The following is a 24,488-nucleotide window of genomic DNA, read 5'->3' on the forward strand; positions in this document are numbered from 1 at the left end:
TAGGTGCTACTTACCATAATATCCTGTCCCGATGATGATCCTTTGTTGATTGGTTTCTATAGGATGGGTCAAAACGTCAACATTAATTAGATGTGTACTGAGTTTAGAAATGATTAGTTGCTCCTAGACACCTAGACTAAAGGGGTCATTCTGGAGACCACTTGTTCTTTTAGCCACACTTTTATACATATCGTATATAACACTGGTGCGCTTTAATTTAACCTTAATCACTTTCACTGCGCTGTCATTTTTTGAGGACCCCCTGAATGTATTGCATTTTGATTCAAAACCTTTGAAAAACAAAATGTGTTGAATAAAATGTATAAACTACATTACAGTCTTATTGAGATGAAAGATGCTTAGAATTAACTAACTATTGCCATGGGAGTCATGGGCTACACTTCCTACTTGAGTCCAATTTTTTTCTGAATATTTACGTACCCAGGTCCTGGGGTTACTGAGTTTGCCTCATTTTACTAATTTATTTTATAAAGCATGTTGTGCGCCCCATTTTAATGTGCTATATAAGTAACTGAACAAGTGTTAAGGAGGATTTATCCTATTACCTTAAGACAGAATCACTACTGTCTCATAAGAAGCAGGTGGAGGTGAGGGACTCCTCAAAACTGGCTGCAGTCTGGATAGAAACATCACAGAAAGACTTAAGACAGTCAGTATGTGAAAATGGTGTTGAGCGCTAAACAGTCAAAGCATAGAATTGCAAATAGCACAATTTGTAGGACCGGAATGAAAGCATCCACCTAGCTGTGTTTCTCACTTACTTGTATGCATGAGACCCTGTAGCACACCCGCCTCTGTCTTGCATCCTGATGAGTGTCGCAGTTTTTCTAGTGTAGTTATAAAGGCACTCATGTTTTTTCAGATGTGCCGCAGGAGATTCAAAGGAGAGAGGGGTAATCCTAAGGACGAAAAATGGCCTAATTGCTGTTCATAACGACTTGGATAGTAACCAAATTAAGAAAGGTGCTCTTCCAAGATCAAAAGCGGCCTGAGTTTGAACATAACGCCTTGGATAGTGACCAAATGGGAACATTTATGTTAATGGAGCTCGATGAGGTGTTTAACTAGTGTGCCTCATGCACCTTCTAAAAATGAAATAAATTCTTGGCTTAAATTTTTTTTTTTTTCTTTTTTTTTTACATAAACAGATCAGTTCGTGTAGAGGCCTAATTTAGACCTAACTCCACAGGTTTGTTAGGTGCATGTTTGAAAAATTATCCAATGTTCTGATTTGACAAATCTTCTGACTTGATCAGGACAGTTCCTACTGAGATCTATTTTCCAACGGACTATACTGGTTCGAAAGTTGCATGTTGGAATAAAATCCAAACGGGTTTCACACACCTCTGCTGGGGACCTAACCAAGTGGGACAAGTGGTGTTTCATTGTGATATGAAACTCAGGATATATTGTTATTTTGTTGAAGGTTCAAATCTCGATCACCAAACTGCTGGTACCTTCTTGCACAAAAATGTTTTTGCAATGTCAGTACTACTATCGACTATAGTAAAAAAAAAAAAAAAGAAAAACGGGGTGAATTATGTCACTATTCTTGCTCTAGTGTACAGCTCAATGATTGTTAGTGCTCGACTAATGAGAGGTAATCATAGGCAGTAGTGATTCATGTAAAAGGGGTTGCTATACTTTTGTTATTTTGTGGTTGTTCCCCCCTAGTTCATAGTGTAGTAATTGTATGTTGATCACTAGTTCCTAACTTGGGGGAAGGAACATTTTGTGTACTGTCCATGCACTCATGACTAACGCAACATATGCTTGACTGAAACCTCAGTTCAGTGCCAGCCATGGAATATTATCGTTCAGGCTCGCGTGGAACGTCTTAAGGAGGTAAATCCACTGTTGTTGTTTTTTAAAGTGTTTTTTTTTTTTTTTCCAGCACTTTTGTTGATATGGTATATTGTCTCCAAGGCAACCCATTTGAGTTAATCTGCTGTATGCTAAGCTGTAAGAAAGGGGTTACTCATACGTGTTGTGACTTTTTTAGCATCCAATGTTACTGTATTGTTCGCCAACACGTTTTGATCTCCCTATGCTATCCGTACATATTTTAAGTAACAAGGACATGTAATCATGTAAATGACATGTTGTGTTGCAGTTTGTGTGCTTTCTCAATGTCCACTTGAGGTTGGTATCTAAATCTAAGGTTTTCATAGGTTTTGTTAAATCGCACACAGAACATGTGCCATATAAATAGTGTCCCGCGATTGGCTGCAGGCCCCAAGCTGTTATCACTGTATTATCGTCTTTCACTGTTTTCAGTGGTCATGTATGGACTAGCTGGTCACTGATGTTTTTCCCACGTTTGTGGACAAACATTGGTTTTGGCCAATTCAGGGTGCAAGAAGTGATGGTGCTCTAATGTTTGTTAATGGCTTTTTCTTTTTTTAACATAATAGAATGCCATGAAGTATGTCCTTACACATGTGAGGGTGTCATTTTCAGGACTTCTGTTTGTGGCTTCCAGGAGACTCTCACTGTTTTAGTTCATGTAGCGCATTTTTGACACCTGTCTATAATATGGTCAGGGTATCTGCTATCTCTCAATTTGTCAGCCAGGTCCTGTGATTGTTGGTTCTAGTCTTGAGTATTGCTGCAGTTGCGGCAAACGGTAGGGCAGGTTTTCCCTCAGAGGGCGTGGATGGAAACTGTGTAATGCTAACAAATTGTTCTGTGGGCCTATAGTAAATCTTGGTTCTGAGTCCTGTGCCATCCGAGAAAATGGTAGTGTCAAGGAACGGCAGTGTGGTGGATGTGTCAAGCAAGTAAACTTGAGAAATTTATCACGTGTGTTAAGGCACATCAGGAAGTCCTGCACTGAGTCTTCTTTTCCTTGCCAAATGACTAATATAACACCAATATACTATTTCCAAAAAATATCATTTTTTTAAAAGGATTAGAGGCATTTAGTAAATGTTTCTCTTCAAAATGACTAATATGTAGGCCTGCTAAACTTGGGGCAAATGTGCTACCCATTGACTGTCCCATCTGTGTGGAGGAATAGGAAGCCTTCATTCTAAAAAGAATTCTCTGTTATTGCCAAACCGCAGCATTCAAGTATTAAATGCATTGGAGTGTATGTATCTTATCTCTGAATAGTATATGTCTGATGGTTTCCAAGGTATCATCTTGTAGCAAGCTTGTGTAAAGTCTTTCAATTTCAAGTCCTAACAAGAGATTGCTGGTGGGGTCAAACTCTAGAACCTTCAGTAGGTTCAGCAGATCTCTAGTGTCTTTCAGATAGGTAGGGGTCTGTTGCACAATCGGTCGTTGGAAATGGTCAACAAATTGCGATAATGGTTCCAAGATTGTGCCAATGCCTGATACTATGGGCTGTCTGGGGTGGCATATTGATTTTGTGCATTTTTGGGAGAATGCAGAAATGAGGAACCTTGGGTTCCTTCATGACCAGGTATTCTGCTTCTTTTTTCGAGATCCAACAGTTGACTTCTCCTTCAATCAAATTAGCTTTAGTATTTCATAGTCTGACTGTTGGGTCTTCTGTAAGTGGTTTATAAAACTGTTTATCAGACAGCGTGGTGCACAGGGTGTGACAGTCAGCTTTATTTAGTAAAGCGATCCCGCCAGCTTTGTCCGCTGGCTTGATCACTAGATCCTGATTGTCTGTAAATTCTTTCAATGTTAATAGTTCCTTTTTTTGTGGTGTATTGAAAAGGTTTGAAATCCAATGTTTGTATGGCCTTGATTTCCTTGATCAGGGCCTATTCAAAGGCCACAATGTTACTATTGCATTTTTCAGGCAGAATGTGGACTTTTTTCTCAATTTAGTGTCTCCCTCATCATCTGGGTTTTTCTTGTCTCTGTGGAAGGCCTTGAGGTTAATTTTTCCACAGAATTTAACCACTTTTCTGTGGAGGCTAAATTTGTCGCGAGTCGGAGCGGTAATTATAGCAGATAGTATTATTGACATTGCAAAAAGCATTGTGACAGAAGCTGGCAACAGTTTGATCGAGATTTGCACTTTCAGCACAACAACAATACATCCTAAGTGTCCTATCACAATAGAACACCACATGTCCCACTTGGTTAGGATCCCCATGTGAGGTGTGGGAAACCCGCTTGGATTATATTTCAACATGCAACTTTTGCACAAGTGTAGTATGGTGGAAACTAGACCTCCAAACGAGCTGTCCTGATCAAGTCAGAAGATTTGTCAAGTCAGAACACTTCATTATTTTTTTTAACATGCACCTAGTAAACAAATGGGGTTAGGTTTACAAGCATACAGGCAAAGGGGAAACACAGCTAGGCAAATGCTTTCATTCCGCACCTTCGAATCATGCTATTTGCAATTCTACTCTGTGACTATTAAAAGGTCGGCACAGTTTTCACATACTGACTGTCTTAAGTCTTTCTTTGATGTTTGTATTCACATTGTAGACAGTTTTGAGGAGTCGCTCACTTCCACCTGCTTCCTATTAGGCAGTAGTGCGTCCGCCTTTAGGTAATAAGATCCTCCTTAACACTTGTTCAGTTGTTTACATAGCATATTAAAACAGGGTGCACTGCTTTCCAACACAAAGAGCCCAAAACATTGTCTGAGATCCAACACACATGGCTAAAGGTCCAGTTAATGGGACCCCAGCGAGGTATAGACATAAACAAATTAAACCACCTACTTTTACAAACAAGATGGTTTAATAGAAAATTAATGGAATGTGTGAAGTTACTGACCATGGACCCATTACACTTGCCTGAGACAATTTAATTCTGAACCTTGGGCAGCTGAATGAGCTGTTACCTTTTGATGCCAGTTTAAATGCCAGTTTAAATCCCTGCACAAGTTACAGATACTTGAGAACTAAATAGATAGTCATAAATCTAACTTTAACCAACAATTATACAGATTCACTCCAGAGTTCTGCAATATATGTAGCATATGTAGTTTAAATTGTGCAGCCCATTACAGATGGCATTTCCAACCCCACTTTAATAGAGCAGTGCCAATATATTCCCCTTAACTAGGCACTTTGTAAACTGCAGAATTTATACACAGCTAATGTTTGTGCTGGCTTGAAAAATCTCACCAACTAAAAGCGCCCAAAATTGATGATGGGCTATGCAATTTGGAGGAATGGACATATTGGTCAGTGATTGTGTTTGCCGTGGTTTTACCAAGGCCCAGGTCCTCTTCCAGGCATCTATATGCTATGTTTAACCTATATTGTCCTTTTCCCTTCTTACATTTCTCAAGTGTCTGCTCTATTATAGCCTCTATTGGCCCTCTCCCTCTTAGTTTCTCAAGAAGGGTGAATATCTCTATGGATCCTGTAAAGGTACTTCAAAGGTACTTAGCCCTGAAGTGCAAGTAGTGCAATATCTGTCTCTGGAACACTCTTCCATTAACTCTTTGCCAGCGTAGCAGTACTACCATGTGACTCCCTCTTACACAGATAGTGCTATCAGTAATAAAAACCAAGAGTGCTTAAGAATAAAAGGTGGAGTGCCAATCTCATTGAACTCTTTACATCCTCTGTACTGCAAGAACATTTCTGTGGCACTGTCCCTGCACCCAGCAATGCCGCAGTGGTTGATCTTGCCTGCAACCACATTCCTCAGATGTTGTTAGGCGCTATTGGAGAGGATAGGCTGGTTTCCTTAAGTCCTTCCTGCATCCATTTCTCTCAATTGACTCTCTGTGGGCTTCCATTTTGGGACAATCTTTGCAGCCTCCTGCCTATGATGTTGGCCTCTCATGTCCAGTATGCCAGCCATTTTGATCTGAGTTTTGCTCGCTCATAGTCCATGACTGGCCAGGATAGGCAATGATGCTTCTTGTCTACACTGTATCTGTATCGCAGCTGCAGTCTGAACCACAGTGTCTCCACCAAGTTATTCCTAGACCATTGCTGCATGTCCTAGCAGCCTTTGGGGCTGTGTTGATTTATCAGAGCAGACCCCCTATATTCTGGGAAACAAAGCCGAAATATCTGCATCCTCACTTCTCAACCAGATTGACTGCATGTGACCCATTAATAAATGAAAGATGCAGGCGAGTCATACTTTGAAAGATCACTGAAGAAATAAGTGAAAACCTGTGCTTCAGCACAACAAGTTGACCAGAATGTCCTCAAGTGCCTAACATTTACAATCTTTTTATACTTGCTAAGGCACATTTTTTTTAACTTGGGTAAGTCTGTTCCACTGTACAGCATATTATCAATGTTTTTAAGTAATTTAACCATGAAGGATCAAGGCTTTTGTTTTTTTTTCTTTTTTTACTGGGGCATCGGCCACTTTATGGACAATCGGATACAATTCCTTTAAAGATGGTCTTGTTGATAAACAGTTGTAATGTAAGTGTGGGAGAGAATGCAAATACCGAAACTATGTAGGAAAAGAAGAAAACCATGGCACATCGCAGGCTCAAGGTGAAATCCATTTATTCCTTGGTGATGTATCAGGACAAGAGTCTTCTGATCTCATGAAACACACTGGGTAAGTGGTTTGAAAGCACAGTACAATTTTCACGTTTGTGAAAAAACAGCTGACACTTGTTTCGTCATCATTGACTTTTTCAAGGCTGTGAACATATACAAATAGGATGTATCAATCACAAGAATTGTAGATTGTGATGTTTGCGCTTCAAGAGAACAGCGCGTGCTATCTCTGTGGTGATCGGAGAGAGCGCAGTTTTCTTGAGACGCGAAACCGGGGAAGACGGTTTGACGGTTGAGGAAGCGGATGGCTGGGGCGACAGAGAATAAAGAAGATAACATAAAATCAGCATTGCCTTGCATGTTTATTTGACGAGGGAACGGATCTTCACATTGGCGACGAGGATGGCTGTCGCCACAACATCGTTTTGGCTCTCATACTAACATTTAAATGTCTGCTGCTAAAGGCTCACTTATTCAACATCGTTTTGGCTCATAATAACATTGGAAATGTCTGCTGCTAAAGGCTCGCTTACCTGGAAGTGAAACTTCTCCATGTCTCGATCCTTGATATCGGGTGGTTCCGGTTCCAAGTAAGGCTGTTTTAACATGGAATAGAAACTGTTTGATTCACAGAAGGCGTGGCTTCCTGTATTTTCCTTAAAGGGATTGTCAGAAAGAGTTTTACTTAAAGGGATTGCCACCAAGGAAAGTGCCTTTCAGCTTAAAGGGATATTTGAGTCACAGTCTTAAAGGGGAGGAATTTTCTGAATGTATTCATGAGGTGAACTTGTTTTAAAGGGAAAAAAAAGGAAAACTAAAGGATTAAAACGGGAATTCAGGATTCTTACAGTACTAAACTTGTATATAAAATGACATTGTGATTGGACCGCCTGCTGGATCGGTGATAGGCACACCTGAGCTAAGTTAATTTGCCTGTCATACAAAGTGTGCGGTGACAGGCACACCGGAAGTAAGATCTTGTGCATCAAGAAGAAGGGACTTCAGGACCAGCGGAAGAACGTCACTTACAGGAGTACATTTCTAGATTGTGACTGTAGTACAAATAGGAATTATAATGCAGAATGTAACACCCCCTCTGTTTTTTTTAAGTAGTCCAGGAGATCCCACATATCCTTGGACTAAGTGGAAGAAAATGTTTGCTCATTATGCGAGAATGTGTGGACCGACTCTGAGTGCATAGAGGAAGCATGCATTATTAATGCATTGTTTAGGAGGTGAGGGACAGGAGGTACTTGAAAATTTACCAGAGTTAAGTGCTGAAGAGTCCAGAAATTTGAATGAATATGAGGTGTGTATTAAAAAAATGGACAAACATTATGTACCTAGAGTAAGTACAATAATGGAGAGATATTATTTTGGGAAAAGAGAGCAAGGAAAGGACGAGTCGGTAGAGGAATCCATAACCAATTTAAGGAAGCTGGCAGCGTCGTGTAAGTTTGGTATATTGGTGGACGAAAGAATTAGAGACCAATTTGTATTGAAGTGTTGTAGCGACAAAATTAGGGAGGAGCTGTGGTTAAAAGATGAACCACCATTAGAGGAGGTGGTTATAGTGGCAAAGAGGGTGGAACATATGTTAAAGTGTGTTAAGGAGCTAAGTGGAAATAAAGTTGTGAGTGGAGAGTGTACAAAGGTTGAAGAGGTGGTTTGTGAGGTGAAAGTCAAAGAATTTGGGGCGGAAAAAAAAGAAAGAGGAGTTTTCAAAATTTAAAGGGGAGTGTTTTCGGTGTGGGAAAGTCGGACATAAGGCTAACGCGAGAAATTGCCCAGCATTAAATGTAATATGCAATGGGTGTGGGAGAAAGGGACACTATTTTAAATGTTGTCGTAACAAAAAGAAGAAGTGTAGCAATAGTAACATGTTAAAAGAAGTCAAGGAGGTATCCCAGGAGGCGATTTTTCAAGTGAAAACTCAGAGTGTGGTGAGCATCCCAGTGAGATAGTGAGAGTGGAAGATGTTGATTTATTGATGAGATTTGATTCCTGTTCACATTTGACAATAATTTCTAAGAAGAGTTATGATCTCATATCAAGGAGGAAGAGTGTGTTACGGAAAATGGATGTGTGTCCCGGTGGTTATGGGGGACAACCGATAAAAATGTTAGGGTATTTTGAGGGACGTCTTGAGTTGAAAGGGAGACATTTGATTGGGAAGATTTATGTGTCTAGTCAGGGTGATAATCTCTTAAATTGGACACATCAAAGATTGTTGGGAGTGGTGTTAAATCCCAATGCACAACCACAAGTACAAGTGCAGAGTGTGGAGAGTGAAGAAAATAATTTGGTCGCTAAATTTCCTGAGGTTTTCTCAGAGGATTTAGGATGTTTAAGAGGTTACAAACATAAAATTAAGCTCAAGACTGGTGCCATTCCGATAATAGTGAAGGTGAGGAGAATTCCACTAGCTGTACAAGAACCAGTTATGAATAAGCTTAAGAAGTTACAGGATTTGGACATAATTGAGGAGGTGGAAGCAACGGAGTGGTTGGCGCCCATTGTAGTGGCAAGAAAGAGTAATGGAGAGATCAGGTTATGTGTGGACCTTAGAGCCTTGAACAAAGAGGTGGTAGTCGACAAATTTCCTCTTCCAAATATTGAGGAAATTGTGTCCACGCTTGGGGGAGCGAAGTATTTTTCCACGCTGGATTTAACCTCAGCGTACCACCAGGTAGAATTGGAAGAGTGTTCTCAAGAGTTGACTGCGTTCATTACACCTTTTGGTGCTTTTAAATTCAAAAGGATGCCGTTTGGGCTGGTTTCCGCAGCTTCTGTGTTTCAACGTATCATGCACAAAATTTTAAAAGGAGTGTGTGGTGTAAAATGTTATCAAGATGATGTGTTGATTTATGCAGAGTCAGCAGAAGAGCATTGGAGACGGGTGAAATTAGTGTTGGGATGTTTAAGCCAAGCTGGTCTCACTCTTAAGAGGAAGAAATGTCATTTTGGTCTAACTGAAGTTGAGTATCTGGGACAGCCTAAACCTGAGTTGGTCAAGACAATAAAACAGTTGACGACTCCTCAAAGCAAGGAGGAAGTGAGTTCATTTTTAGGAATGGTAGAATATTATGGGAGATACATAGTAAACTTATCAGAGAAAACAGTAAATTTGAGAGACTTGTTAAAAAAAAGAGAGTTCCGGTGGAACAACGAATGTGAAAAGGAATTTTTCCTAATCAAGGAAGAATTGGATAATGCCCCATGTTTACAGGCATTTAAGCCAGACAGACCGACTGTCATAGTCACTGATGCCAGTGTGAAAGGGCTAGGTGCTATTTTGATGCAGGAGAATAAAGGAAAGAAAATTATAATTGCCTGTGCATCTAAGGCATTGAATGGTGCTGAGAAAAATTACTCTGTGGTAGAAAGGGAGTCATTGGCTATCTTCTGGGCTCTTAGGAAGTTTAGACAGTTTGTGTGGGGCGCAGAATTTCTGGTGTTATCAGACCACAAACCTTTGGTGGAAGTTTTTGGCAGTAAAGGTTTAAATTGCATTTCTGCAAGGATTAGGAGGTGGGTTATCGGTCTACAAGACTTCAAATTTAGGGTGGAGTATTTACCAGGCTCATTGAATGCGAGTGCAGATTGTCTGTCCAGATTAGTGAGGGAGGACGCTATGGAGGGTGAGAAAGATGGTTTATCTTTGCAGGAGGGTGATGTTTGTGAAGTTTTCTGTAACGTGAGTGAGATTATGTATGGTGCAATAACTGAGCAGGAGTGGAAAGAGGCATTGAAGGAGGATGTTGAACTGAGTGAGATCTGCGTAGCGTTAGAAGATGGGAAATTTAGTACCCTTGGTAAGGTGTGGGGTTTGATAAAAGATTAATTGGCTGTGGAAAGTGGTATGTTATTGAGGGGTACTAGGCTGATCCCGCCAAGTGTTTTGAGGAAGAGGGTTATGGATCAAGCTCATGAAGGCCATTTAGGTATTGTCAAAACTAAGGAGAATTTAAGAGCAAACTTTTGGTGGCCTGGCATGGATCTGGAAGCAGAGCGAGTGGTCAGAGATTGCATACAATGTTCACGGAGTGACAAGATTTTGAAAACTCGTAATGCACCGATGCATTGTAGGAATCTACCGAGTAAACCCTGGGATGAAGTTGCGATAGATATTGTCGGTCCCTTATCAGGCGAACATTCTACCCCATACTTGATTGTATTGATTGACTTATATTCCAGGTGGGTGGAGGTTAAAAATGTACGAGATGTCTCTTCTTATAGTATGATAAGCTTTCTGGAAGAGATTTTCAGAAGAGAGGGTTTCCCTAAGTCATTGTTATCTGATAATGGTCCGCACTTTTGTTCAACGATGTTTGTAGAATTTTTTAAGGGATGTGGCATTACACACAAAAGGTCAGCTGTATATCATCCTGAAACGAATGGTGCAGTAGAACGTTTCAACAAATATATCAAAGAGAGCATTCAGCTAGCAAAAGTGAACACTTTGAATTGGCGAACAGAACTATTGAAAAGGATTACTGCTTATCGGTTTCCACCACATTCTACCACGGGAAAATCTCCGTTTGAATTGTTTAAGAGAAGATTACCCAACACCAAATTATCCCCAGCTTGGATGGGATGGAGGAAAAATGAGTTTAATTTGACAGATACAACATGGCGTAACCATGCCATACCATCAAGCAATTCATGATTTGTAACACCAAGTTCATTGTTTACTGCATCATTTGTTTATGCAATAAAATCTATGTCGGTAGTACAATCAGACCGTTCAAAGAAAGACTGCAAGAACATATCCGGGCGATTAAAAACAACAACAGGGACTACCCTTTTGCTGTGCATCATAACTCAGCACACCCTCTGCAAGAAAAACTACACATACAAACACATGGCATTGCCACCTTAGGCAAGTGTCCAAAAGGTGGTAACAAGACTCTCTTCTTGAGACAACTGGAGAGCAGGTGGATAGTCAAACTGCGCACTGTGGAGGAGGGGCTTAATTCTGACAAAGACCTCCATGTCTTCTTATAGACCACTAACCTGTTATAATACACTGATTTTTTAAATGTCACTCGTATAATGTAATGGCCCACATGTATTATCTGTGACTCCTCTCAACATAATGTGCCTACGCGTAACTGTTGAATGGCAGTACTCCTTTGCTATGCTTGTTTCATCTTCACCGGCTCTGGTGGGCTGGTATTGTACCTGCAGGTCATTTTACCACTTATGAGCTGATTTGTGTTAACATCTATGTCCTCAGTAATCTTCTTTAATTGTCAAACATGATAATCTCTGGTCTGCAAAATATTTTTTGATAACAAGGTTGCAATTTACACATGCCCATTACTTGTCTCTGGTCACACGCCCTCGCTTAAGTTTCCAAACGTGATCTTCTCTGTTTTTACAAATTATTTCAGATAACAAATTTGCCATTTACACATGTTCATTATTTCTCAGTGGGTATATGCTCTCTCTCTCTCTCTATTTACTTACTCTATTTAACTTTTACGGGGTTTTGTTTCTTCTCTTGTGCCTTTCTACATGCACTACTTCCCTTTCGTACTTTCACATAGATTTGGGTTCCTTTCCCCTCTCCAAGATGGCGGACTTCATTTCCTGACTTTTACTAGTCCGTTCTTTATTTATTTGATTTTTTTTATTCTCGGTCTTCTACCCACTACAAATACCAGCTGTGTGTCGGCGCACATTTTATTTGCGACGCCACACACAGACGGTACAGAAGCATAGACCGATTGGAGGTAAGAGGACTTGGACACATACCCTTTATTTAACCACTTTACGGTGACACGCGTTTGGTTTCCCAGCGTTCGCCGCTATTTTTTGATTACTTTGCACTCGGACTCAATGGCGGCAGGGCGCCTTGACATCTCCCCGTGTTTCTGCACTTTGAGATAGTACACAGGTGTAATTTAATACGGCTTCTCTCTGCACGTACTATGGCGCAAAAATACATATAGCGCGCTTTCGGCCTAAGAGAATTCAGCGTTTTTGACAAGGGCTCACGCTCTACAGAGGCGTTTGATCGTTATGCTTTGCCTCTACTCAGTATTCAGCTCTACCTTTATTAACCTCAACACATATAATAATTTAGCTGACTTGCCCCTAGAACTTCATCAGCCAGTATACTTGAAATGGACGGTGCTAAAACATACTATAAATATTTTTTCTCATTGGTCTACACCAACATTTGTAGTCCGAATTTCAATATAATATACAAAAAAAAGAAATATTTTTTTTCTTTTTAATTCTTTTAAATAGTTGCCACTATCATTACACCTAGGCCCTCTTTCCTCCTTCCCCCCCTTTTATTTGTTCTGGCTCATTGTTAATTTTTTCCTTCCAGACTTACCATGGTCTCTGGACTCTGATTACATCCATGCCACAATCTGTACTTATTCTTACAGTCCTTGAAAATTGGAGTCCGTTTAAACATAATCATAACCTCTATATTCAAAAAGGTATGTCCGTCTTTTTCCTCTTCCACACCTTTTTTAGGCGTATATGATTTGTTCTCCACATAAAACGTAGGTGATGGTCACCATTCTTTGAACACTAAACCCAATATTATTCTCTTTGGGTTTAAGGCACTTTTTTGGTTTCTATCATGCTAATTTCTTGGATTCACACTTGCACTGGTACTCTCCCCCTCTTCTTGTCATACACTTTGTTTACCAGATTGTGGGTGGCTTTGCTACACACAGGGGTAGAAGGTGGTATTCCCCTTCTCCTCTCATGATAGATCTATAGTACACCACCCTATGATACTGGGCTTCTCTTTCCAACTCAGAAACCTTGGTTTTTTTCACAGCCCAACAGTAAAATTCAATCTGATTTCTATGCATCTACAATTCTTGTGATTGATACATCCTATTTGTATATGTTCACAGCCTTGAAAAACTCAATGATGACGAAACACGTGTCAGCTGTTTTTTCACAAACATGAAAATTGTACTGTGCTTTCAAACCACTTACCCAGTGTGTTTCATGAGATCAGAGGACTCTTGTCCTGATACATCACCAATGAATAAATGGATTTCACCTTGAGCCTGCGATGTGTGCGTGGTTTTCTTCTTTTCATATATGAACTGTGACCTTGCTTAGGTAACAGCTTACACACCCTGTGGCTGGGTGTACTACCACTTGAGCACTCCCTTTCTTCAAATCAGACTTCTCATCATGAACTTTCGACATCCAAGACAATAGAAACTCTGGAAGTGCGCACCTTTTATACACAGCCACAACTTGTTGATACCGAAACTATGTAGTATCGAAGGCAGGGCTTAGGAGGCTTAAATCAGGGCAAAATGTATAAGTGAACTAGTAGAAGAGATTCTTTGCCAGATTTCTTAATAATGAAATTGCACAGGCCTTCTGCCACTTCCTTCGGAAGAGCAAGAGAAGATCAGCAGTCTATAAAAGGAGTTCGTAGCTTTCCTGACCACGTAGAGTAGTTCTGTTGGAATGTTCTTCCGTTCTTTTTAAATCTGATTTAGCAGCACAACTGTCTGCAAAACGAATTACTACCAGTTGTTTAAAATATAATTTGAATGGCTGTTGCCTCCGCCCAGAGGAGTATGTGTCTCATGTCATGCTGCTGGCTGTTTGTATTATTCCCTCTTCTATTTAGTGCTTGCATTGCAATGCACCAGGGACTACTTCACAACTTAAAAGTACTCTGAATCATCACACATTCCGTTTTTAGGTTGAGTGTAAGCTTACAGATTCTTGTATACTTTTAAGTATAATGTTGGGCTTAAAGCCATTTAATTTGCTCATTTCAGTGTAATTTAGAAATTAAATTCCTCTTTTTCTCTTTGGGAGCAGGGACCAACAGCTGTATAATTACGCTTTGTCCCGTTTATCTCTTCTTTAGAGGATTTCTTTTTCTTTCATTTCCTGCTCGTGTTTGGGGAAGCTTCAGTTTTTATTTGCAGAGCATTCTTGTTCTCTGCCTAGCTTTGTTTCACTGTAAATAAGGCTGTAATCTTCGCCATGTTTACTTTTCGTCGGCTCACTGTGCCGAGTGTGCCTGCTTTCGGTCCCCAGTGATGGGAGAAAGGGCAGAGGCCCACTTATTTATTTAATTGCTTTTTTAACTTTGAAGGGTTTACATAAGTACCAACTACATTATACAAGGACATATTAATTTTTTGTAGGCACAGGGAGATAAAGTGATGTTGAGCCAACGCCATAACTCAAACGCGGGTCCTCAGTTCAAAGGTCGGCAGCTCTAGTCCTTGCACCGCACCTTCCCCCTGTTCGAGCAGGTTTCCGTGGAGGGCATGAGGCATTCCAGCTCCTTAAATTGTTGCGGCATGCCACGCTTTATGTTTACATGTGGCTGTTGCGCTGTCTATTGAGACGAAGTTCTCACCTGGCTCGCGGGCTGCAGCTTAATTAGCTCTATTTTGTGACCCGTTTTCGGCGGCAGGAGATTAACATCAGCCTTAATGGAGACGGGTGGAGGCTCATGGGTCACTGCTAATGGGAAACAGTGCAGAAATCAGTGGTGCACCGAGCGCATGGAATCTAAACACAGAACAATGGGACGGAGCCCACATTCCTAACAAGCCAAGCAGATGCCTGGCCCGGGCCATGTGTCATGTGTGCCATGCGACTGTCATCACATGCATATGCCACACACACCTCTCAAACTGTAAACCTTGAAAGGGAGAAACCTCCAACCAAGAGTGAAAACAAAAATGTTTTTCAAGGCCTCAGCTGCTTCTCTTCTAACAAGGCTCCATTAAGGAGTGATTTGACTCACTTATCTGGAAAGGCCTGCCCCAGCTGTCCTTATGTTGCCTGAAGACTTTTCTTGCAAGGATTGCGCTTCTCACCATTCTCCGTCACTACACAACCCATCTATTGTGCTAACTCCACTTCGCCACAGGCCTTTCACTCTCGCCCCTCCCTCCTCCTACCTCACTAATGCAAGGTCTATACCTTCAAATCTGGTTCAGATTTCATTTTGGAGCATCTTTTATTCATCACAGAAACGTGGCTTCACAAAACCTCTAGATTTAGCTAAGTCACCTAAATTTCTTATTCCTAAATGTATTATTCTTTGGGGCCTCAGCTCGTATGCAAGGCCACTGGAATTACATGGCAGAGAGGACCAAAATATGCAGCAGGGTTTAGCAATTTATGTGGCAAGGAAAGTCCACTTATGCATTTGCAACACCAATAGCTTGAACTCAAGCAAATGCGAGACTTATTGCATTGCAAATGCTTGTTTATTTTATAGATGCACTATATAGGAGAACCAAAGGCTCTTTTCTCTCATTTAATTAGGACTTAATGCTTGTTCTAATTTGCCAGCAGGGCTGCATGAGCTTTCTTAATGGCTGCCAACTAGCTTCAGTCTGGATCTGGAGCAGTTTGCCCTCTGAAATATCTGACCACATTATGCCCAGGGGTCTGACAGGGGGAGCCGAGTGTGTTTAGCACACATAGGATCTCTCATTACCTTTAAAAAAAAAACGTAGGTTCTCTACAAGAAGGTGTGTATTTTTTCAGAAGTGGGTCTGATTGTATCAGTCTAAAGAAAGGACATAAAAGGCTCTTTAATCTTCCCAGGGAAACCGCAAACTAATAACACCAGTGCATTTCTTTTGGAGAGCCTGAAACTGATTAATATAAGCAAGCTCCTGCCACCAACACATGTTCTAAACATAATGGAGGGCATGATAGAAAAGGAACGAAAGGTATTGATGCTTCAGACTTGTTGATATTGACTGTTTTCATGGCTATAGAAAGACACACAAGTTTTTATTTGGGCAACGTTGAAACTGGTGAACTGGATATGTTCTTTCTATATCTTTAATGGTTTTAATTTTACTTTTATGGGATTATTGAAGATGCGTCTATTGGCTTAGCATTATTCAGTGTACTTTTAAGTTAAGATAAAAGCTTTTGCATGTTGCTTTCAGTCAATCACTGAGTATGTGCCAGATATAAACTATGTTGCCACTTTTTAATGCTCACCTGCACAATTATTTGTGCATATCCACCAAGATGTAAGTGTTTTTTTATTGAACTGGTTGGACCCTTGATATTATTTTAAGTATGAACTGCTAACTTCAACAGTCTTCTGAATGTACGTAAATTGTATTTTACTGCATATGTTGTACAGCGTGCAAGAAGTATCTTACCCCTGCTTCACAAAGATAAATTGGCTGCTATCATTGATTAATGCCCCCCTGACACTCCAGGCCCAATCAAAGAATATAGACAAAGTTGACTGAATCCACAGTTATTCAGATAGTGAGGAACTCTACATGCGCTCGTAGTTATACACACAACATGATAAGGAGGGAACTATCCGTGAGCCAAATTGGTGCTTCCTGTCCGTGCACCAATTTCCCAGGAGTATATTCCCAAAAGAGGGGGATGTGAAAGTTAAGTAGTGTGGGAAAGAAATAAATACAGAGGAGGACCATAATGTATCCTAATGGTGATGTACTATTAGTAAATCAGGGAACATTCTATAGTCCTGGCATGGCACATAAAAGCCATAACACAGAAACAAAGATTCTTGGTACAGGTAGCAGCATAGTATTGTCATTTCGTCAAAAAAGTCAGAATACCCCAATTTGAAAATCTGTACCAGAGTGAATAAAGCGTTACCACATCCAGAACTAATAGCTACTCAGCACGAGCACAATGCAATACAAACATACAAGAAAATACAGTAAAACACCAAAACTCTGCCCCCTGACCCCCCACCCCCGGGTCCCAGGACTCCACAAGTTTGACCCTGGGGTTAAGTTCAGTGTGCAAGCTTACTCCAGTAATCTTTGAAACCACACAGATTTTATAATGTGTCATCTGAGATTTTTACAGTCACATAAGAGTATAACGACAGAAGAATCTGAAAAATGCTATCTGGTCAACTCAGAATACTTCAATACCGCCGCTGCATTGGCGAAATGCAGAAGAGAAAGTTAGTTTGTGGGCTTAACTTGTTGGTCCAAAGGCCCCACATGCAAAGACATATTTGCAATATAAAATGTTCCTGTTATATTAGACAAATATTTCTTTCACTCCTTAATGGAATCAGGGAATAGGAATTTGACCAATTTCCAAAATACGTAATCTTGTAAGCTACAAAAGAAAGTTTAAATGAGGATCAGGAACAGGCTAATTATTTGACAGCTCAACGATGAGAGATGGAAAATGGTTACTATAGCGCTTCTCTTTCAGGCAATACAGCTGGCTTGAGTGGGTCAGCCACAGATGAACTACCATACAAAAACATTTAGGAATTAGAAGTCCTCCCAAATATCTTGAAACCAATGGTAGAGGAGATTGCACATTGCCCGCTCTAGTTGATGCTTCAATCAAAGATGATTACATCTGTTGCTCTCTTAGGGACAATGGATTAAACACCATGTAAATTAGAGGAAGAACATTTTAAAAAAAACTTTAAAAACCCACAGTGCTACAAATTCTTGTCCTACGGAAACTGAACCAAGGGAATCTTGTGGTGCAAGTGCACAACCCACTAGAGCTTGAGGAAGTTCTCTTATTAAAGTCTGCAACAACTTTGACTGTAAAGGGTAAAAGTGATGAAAATGCTAATGTCGATGTAATTACTTTGAAACTTAACCTTAAAGAACTCACCCAAACCTTTGTCTAAACGTGAACGGAAAAGACAACTTAAAGCCCATAATATTTTTTTTTATCACCATCAATTTTGATACAGTCTGCCAAAGGGCCCAACCTGTTACTCATGTTCAGCCCAGTGAAAAAGCTGTTCATACAGTGTCACTGGGATTGGACAAAAAAAAAAACAACTGGAAAATGTGATAACGCAACTATTTCGGTGAAAAGGAGCATCCAACTCTGGTTTAACATTCTTCAAAAACGCAATTTGTTTGTATAACAACTCATAAGATAATAAATATGTCCCCTATCATAATGCAAAAGGACGTGGAATAAAAACAACACATCCAGTATGCAGGACAAAAAGCTTCTGTACCTGCTCACTCCTTTCCTTGGGTCTGGTTCGGCTCTCCATGTAAATCTGTTGACTCGCCCACCTCTAAATGTAACATTTCGTAATAGTCAGACTCCGTTGTTCTCCAAAGCGTTGAATCTCCAAAAAAAGAAATTGAATTCAGGGAAAAGATTGCCGCAGCCTCAGTGAATTTGATATCTAAGAACCTCCTATAAGAAAGCAATTTAGGAAGCTAACCTGGTGGCTTGAAATAAGATGTGGTCCTTACTGCACTTTTTCTGTAGGTTAAAGATTGTTAAGAAATAGTTGAGCCTTATAAATAATATAGCAATAAACAAGGTAACAACTCAAACATCGGTGCGGAAACTTGGATTAAGTATGTCGACAAATTATATTGAAACCACACATTATTGGGAATAAAGGTCAACAGCACTGATATGGAGGAAGGTCCTGGTTTTACCTTCAATGATAAACAATTATGCATGGTTATTGGGAAGTACAGGCAGGATGTTGCTCCTGTTCTAAATGGCCTGCCTGCACCCATTTTTAAAAAAGAGATATCGTTCTGTGTAAACATTTTGACACCATTACATAATAATTTCCTTGCAGGGAGCAATATACCTGATTTGTGGTGCTGGACCGTGCTGCACCCATTTTTAAAGAGTATTATCCCAGGGAATCACGCCAATTATAGATTAATTGCCTTGATGGACATAGAGGATAGTTTTTATGATCATTACTATTGAAGGATTTACAGGTATGGGCAGGACAGTTAAATCTCATACCAATTAATCAGATGGGGTTTCAACAAGGTTGTGGCAGGCATTGGCGCTCTAGCCATCTTGATAGAGAATTTCCGTGCTGAAAAACTTACCTTCCGCGCCTGTTTTGGAGATACAAAATCTGCCTTTGATAAGGTTCCAGTGCAAAGGCTCTGAGCAAAACTTAAAGGCTATAATATCTCACCATCTCTTCTTCAGGCATTCAAAATGTAATATATAGGTACATGGGTTATCGTAAAGCTGGGCAATGGAACTTCCATATCTAAAAAGATTTGGACCAGTGTTGGTGTAAAACAAAAAAAAAAATGGGTTGCGTTCTGGCTCTTGTTATTTAGCCTGTATACCGCTGATCTATCTAAACATCTCACTTCCTGAATCCGTCTGCAATCCTCTGTGAGTACATTTTCATCCAGTTTTAAGTCTTCAATTTTCTGATGACATTGTGCTGCTAAGTAAGACCATCGTTGGTCTCTAGAGAATGATTACTTCCTTTTCAACATTTATAAAAGGAAATAAATGGGAATTAATATGAAAAAGACTAAAGTTCTGTCTTTTACAAACCACTTCAAAAAGCCTGCAACATGTTATCGGAAAAAGAAATTTGAAACTGTTGCTAACTATACGTAGGAGTTACATTTCATAACCAAGTTTGTTTTCTGGCACATATGCAAGTGATCAAATAAAAACCTAGATCACTGTTTTTTGCAGTTGCAACACTTCAAAAACGTTTAGGCTGCCCGTCATTAGACCCCCAACTTTGAAGTGAGGAGTAGTATCATTTTTCCATCACTCACATATGGATCTGAAATTGTAGAGGGAAGGATGCAATGTTATTCAATTCCAAACAAGCTCCTGCATTTAAATGGGTATTTAATCTGCTGAAGTGCACTACATAATCTCAATTTTGTCTGGAATTTGGCCTTGTCTCTCAACAACTAGCTCGGAAAGGGTAATTAATTAAACTTTGTAAAAGGGCAGTTAATACTCTGAATTATCATATATTGCAAGAGATTGCGAAACCTAGACCTAATAACCCTTGGTGGAACTACCTATCTGTTGTTAATTAGAGCATAGAAAGAGTTTCACAATTGAATGCTAAGTTTACCTTGGCTAAAACAGCACATAGCTGGCTTGTTTTAAATTCATACTCTATCCCTTCTTGTCAGCAATATCTTATAAGCAGTTTCTACCTACATTTGAAATTGGAGTTGGAAAGGATGGGAAATTTGCCTGCACAAACTTTCTTCCTAGGTGGAAATTAACATGGCTTGATGCAAAGTACAAACTTTGTGGTTTTGAAGAAGAGATACTGTTTCTTACTGTATGCATGTGTTCGGGACTCTCAGAGGCCTGTACGAAATTAAGAAATTGTTTCAAAGAATTTAACATAAGGACTTGCAGGTAGACTCTGATACAAATATTTAAAGCGCATAATATTAGATTAAGTTGTAACTTGGTTAAGTTTATGGATCTGTTTTAAAGCTGTTGTAAATTATTCATCTTGTAAAAAGAATTGTATGCTTTTAAACCTTCCGCTGTTCTTTTTATTACTAATGATTTTTAGTCTTATGCATATGATTTGTATATTCTGTGTTTTGTATTTGTATATTGTAATGGCTTTAATTAATCCGTCCAATAAAGAGTACTACTACTTTCTACAACTGAAATTCGGGTAGCAATGGCAGGTGGTTACAAAACAGATGAGCAATTATATAGTGTGCAGTCAACTTTAGCGTTGGGTTAGTATGTTTGAAGGAAACATTTGATAATAGCATGTTAGTTAAACATATTGGCATGTATTGGAGGCATGAACTCAAATGATTCAAATGGCAAGATTTATTTTGCAGCAAGACCCCGCTCCACCCGTTGCATGTTGTAATAAGTGTTGGTTTTACATGTAATGCAGTGACAAATATTTGTAATATTTATTTCAGGGAAAGTCCTTTGTGCGGAAGCAAACAGTGAGAGAATTGCATAGTACCTTGAAGCGACTACTAAAAGAACTGTTGCCTTGGGAGCCTAAGCTGATGAAAGCATTTCATAGAAACAGGTGAGAAATAAATTCGATTTATGTGTGCAAAAGTCTTAGCGCCTCTTCACGTTTCTCACAATAAACCCATGAGTTAGATAGCACTTTAGCCATTTTGCTAGTTGCGATCAACAATCATCATAATAGGCCTAGTGAATTAATAAGAAACTTTACATGCTTTGAGTTGTATATTATTAATTTAAATATTTTTGAAGTGTCAGCTTGTAACAGACCCCACTTCGTAATCTCTGTTTCTGATATTAGGCAGAAGGCAGACTTCAATTTTGTTGTTCGTATTTTCTTTCTGAGGTTGTCGGGTCTGTCTAACAAATTCCATGACAAACTAAGTTACCTTACCACTTAAAATATTAATTGCCTGCACCTGTTTGTTAGAATAACATTCCCTCTCTGTTCTTCCATTACAAACCAGAGTACACCATTATGCTTAGGGTATCGGCTACAAAGTGCCTATATAATGCAGCACACATTAAGGTATTATAAAAAAAAATTAAACAAATGGCTGCCTCTAAGGTGATAGTTGAAAATTCAGAAAACTTTTTTAAAATATTACTATTAAATAGGAATCGTCTTCACAAGAGCGTTAAATGACTGCAGGTTCCCAAATGTATTACAGATAAACAATTGATAGTACAAGTCCGTTATCACACATTTACCACATATCAGTTGTAATATGTCTCACCAAGTTGAGCAGATGTGGCTGATATTGTGTGATCTGCAGTTTACATGTCTGATTAATTTCAAGGCTCACTCAACCTTTCATGTTCAATAAATTGAGTACCAAAACATTTGGTAATGGTTGCATATGTTATCTACCATCATTATTGAAAGCTACATAAAACATGTTTTTTTCAACAAATTGCTCAGGTTAGTAATTGCAGAGTAACAGGGAGACGTAGGAGGGTTTCTTGGGTTGCTAGGGCACAAGACTCGTTCAGTCCTGCTTCTGAGTGGAGGGGATCTGCCCTGGCATAGCCAAGTACCACCTCTGCCGCAAAGATGCAGGTGTAGTACTCCCATCTTATTTTTTCAAGCGTTATTTGTGTCCAGGACTAGACATGAATCACCTTCTTTATTGCACTTAATTGCCAGAGGAGAAGGTGACACCACCCAGTAGCCCATGGTACCACACTGCATTTAATATTACATTACACTGCTTCTTGCATGCATGTAAAACAGTACCATATCTTGCATGTTAGTATCCCGAGCTAGGGTGGCCATTTTACCCGCTGTGACCAAGGTAATCCTACCCCCGGTAAATAATTTATATTTGTCCGATCTCCAAATAATGCCCTCCTTTTTCAAAATAGTCAAAACATTCTTTAAGATTCGATTGGGTTCGTGAATGGCCTCAGCAAAAATTAAAACATTATCTTGGAAGGCTTAAACACCATCAGTGGTAACTTTCTGGAATACTCTGGCAGCAGATGCTAACCCAAACAACATTGTCAGAAACTTAAAAGGGTGCAATAAAAGTGGGCAATTCCTGTCACTTTGTGTCAAAACGAATTTGATTGTACGCAGATCTCAAGTCAAGGAGGCTAAAGAATTTTGCACTACTCCATTTTGCTAGTAACTCATGTATTTTAGGAAGTGGATGTCAATCCACTATTATGTTGTTAAGTGTGTGAAACTCCACACTTAACCCTTTCTCCTCCAACTTTTTTTGTCACAATTACTATGGGACTACCCCAGTCTGCTGAATTTAGCTTCTGAATGACACCTTCAGTGACCAATTTGTGCAGCAAAATGCTGAGATCATTTCTCACACCTAAGGGAACTGGTCTCACCTTTGCCACATGCACTGCATCAGATTTAAGCCTGATGCAGTTTTGAAAATTTTGGTGAAACAAAATTTCATCCTGAAAGACCTCCAGAAATTCTTTGACAAGCACTTAAACCCCTTCTTCAGAACAATTTTCGATTCACGAAATAGGTATAGGTGCTACTATAACCGGTGTATCTGAACCTGAGATCTGGATCAGCCCAAGTTTTGCCAAGCTCTCCCAAACATCTATGTTCCTTCCTTTTTTCGCCACATAGACTTTGATGACAACATTTCTCCCAAGACATGTTAAAGAGTCTAAAAAATACCCCAGCATATCAGTGTCCTGTTCACTTTAGAGTTAACATCCAACACTTTCAAAATCGCATATTTACTCCGTAAATAAAAAAAAAAAAAAAAGTGTCCGACAAGATAGTAATAGGAGACCCAGAATCAGCCATCATATTCAGAGAAACATCACAACAAAGGCTCTTTTACTTGTGGTAATTTATCAGGTTTCAACTCCACTGTAAGGACAACCTTGGAACGATCACACTCTAAATCTTCGTTTTATAGATCCATACTGTTCACTCCGTTTTGATTTTTACTACCAAACCCCTGCGAGCACTCTGAAAGCACCCCAACTGTTTACACTTGTTACAGCGTTTCCCAATGGAAGGGCAATTCTAATTATTTCCCAAGTGTGTCTTGGTACCACACCAGAATTAAGCTGGTTGATTTTTCCTTTGTGTAAGGCTTGTTTTCTTGTCCCTTACAGAGATTAATCCCACAGTTTCAACATCTGACACAATATTTACATCAGTATTTTGCTGAATTGAATGTTTTTCTGAAATGAGCTTGCTAGAAATTAATGAACGCTCTATTCCTTTTGCGATGTCCACTGCTTCCAACAAAGTTGGATCTCTGCTAGTCAAAAAATGCTCTTATATGTTTTTGAAAAACAACCGTAGACATGCCGGTCTCTTATGTAGATATCTAATGCAACTCCCAAATTGCATGTTGAGGCTAATGACCTCAAAGCGGGTGCAAATTCTTCTGCACTCTAACTAGCTGCTTGTTTCATTTTAAAGAAATTGAACCTCTCTGATAATATACTGGGTTTTTCTGAGAACCTCTTTGAAAGTCTTGCCACAGCCTCAGTATATTCATCCCACCGACCAAACTGATCAGGTGTTGCATCCATTTCTAGAAGATTCGCGAAAATCTGTTGCCCTTCCTGACTCAGATGGCCGAAAAATAAGGCTACTTTACTGACTGGATCAAACTTGGTAACATCCACCACTACTTCATAGTTTTCAAAACAGCATAACCAGCTTTTCCACTTCATTAGCGGCTTGCCAGGTTTTTGCAGAAAGACTGGGATGTGTGTTAAATACTGATTGGAAGCCATGTCTAATTTTTGCAAATACAACTTCCCAACAAATGTCAATAGTTCTGCACACAAAATTTCCACAACAATAAATGTGGTTGCCAG

General features: G+C 39.6%; 1 protein-coding gene across 2 annotated transcripts in view; it reads left to right on the forward strand.

The window, feature by feature from the left end:
• Nucleotides 1-24,488, forward strand: part of BRD10 (bromodomain containing 10) — a 258,411-nt gene that overhangs the window by 172,182 nt on the left and 61,741 nt on the right. For both annotated transcript variants that reach the window (XM_069240183.1, XM_069240190.1), the window contains one exon: nucleotides 21,116-21,231. In XM_069240183.1, coding sequence (XP_069096284.1) covers nucleotides 21,116-21,231 — 116 coding nt within the window. The remainder of the gene's footprint in view (nucleotides 1-21,115; nucleotides 21,232-24,488) is intronic.

Source organism: Pleurodeles waltl, chromosome 1_2 (assembly GCF_031143425.1).
Source record: "Pleurodeles waltl isolate 20211129_DDA chromosome 1_2, aPleWal1.hap1.20221129, whole genome shotgun sequence".
Classification (NCBI taxonomy): domain Eukaryota; kingdom Metazoa; phylum Chordata; class Amphibia; order Caudata; family Salamandridae; genus Pleurodeles; species Pleurodeles waltl.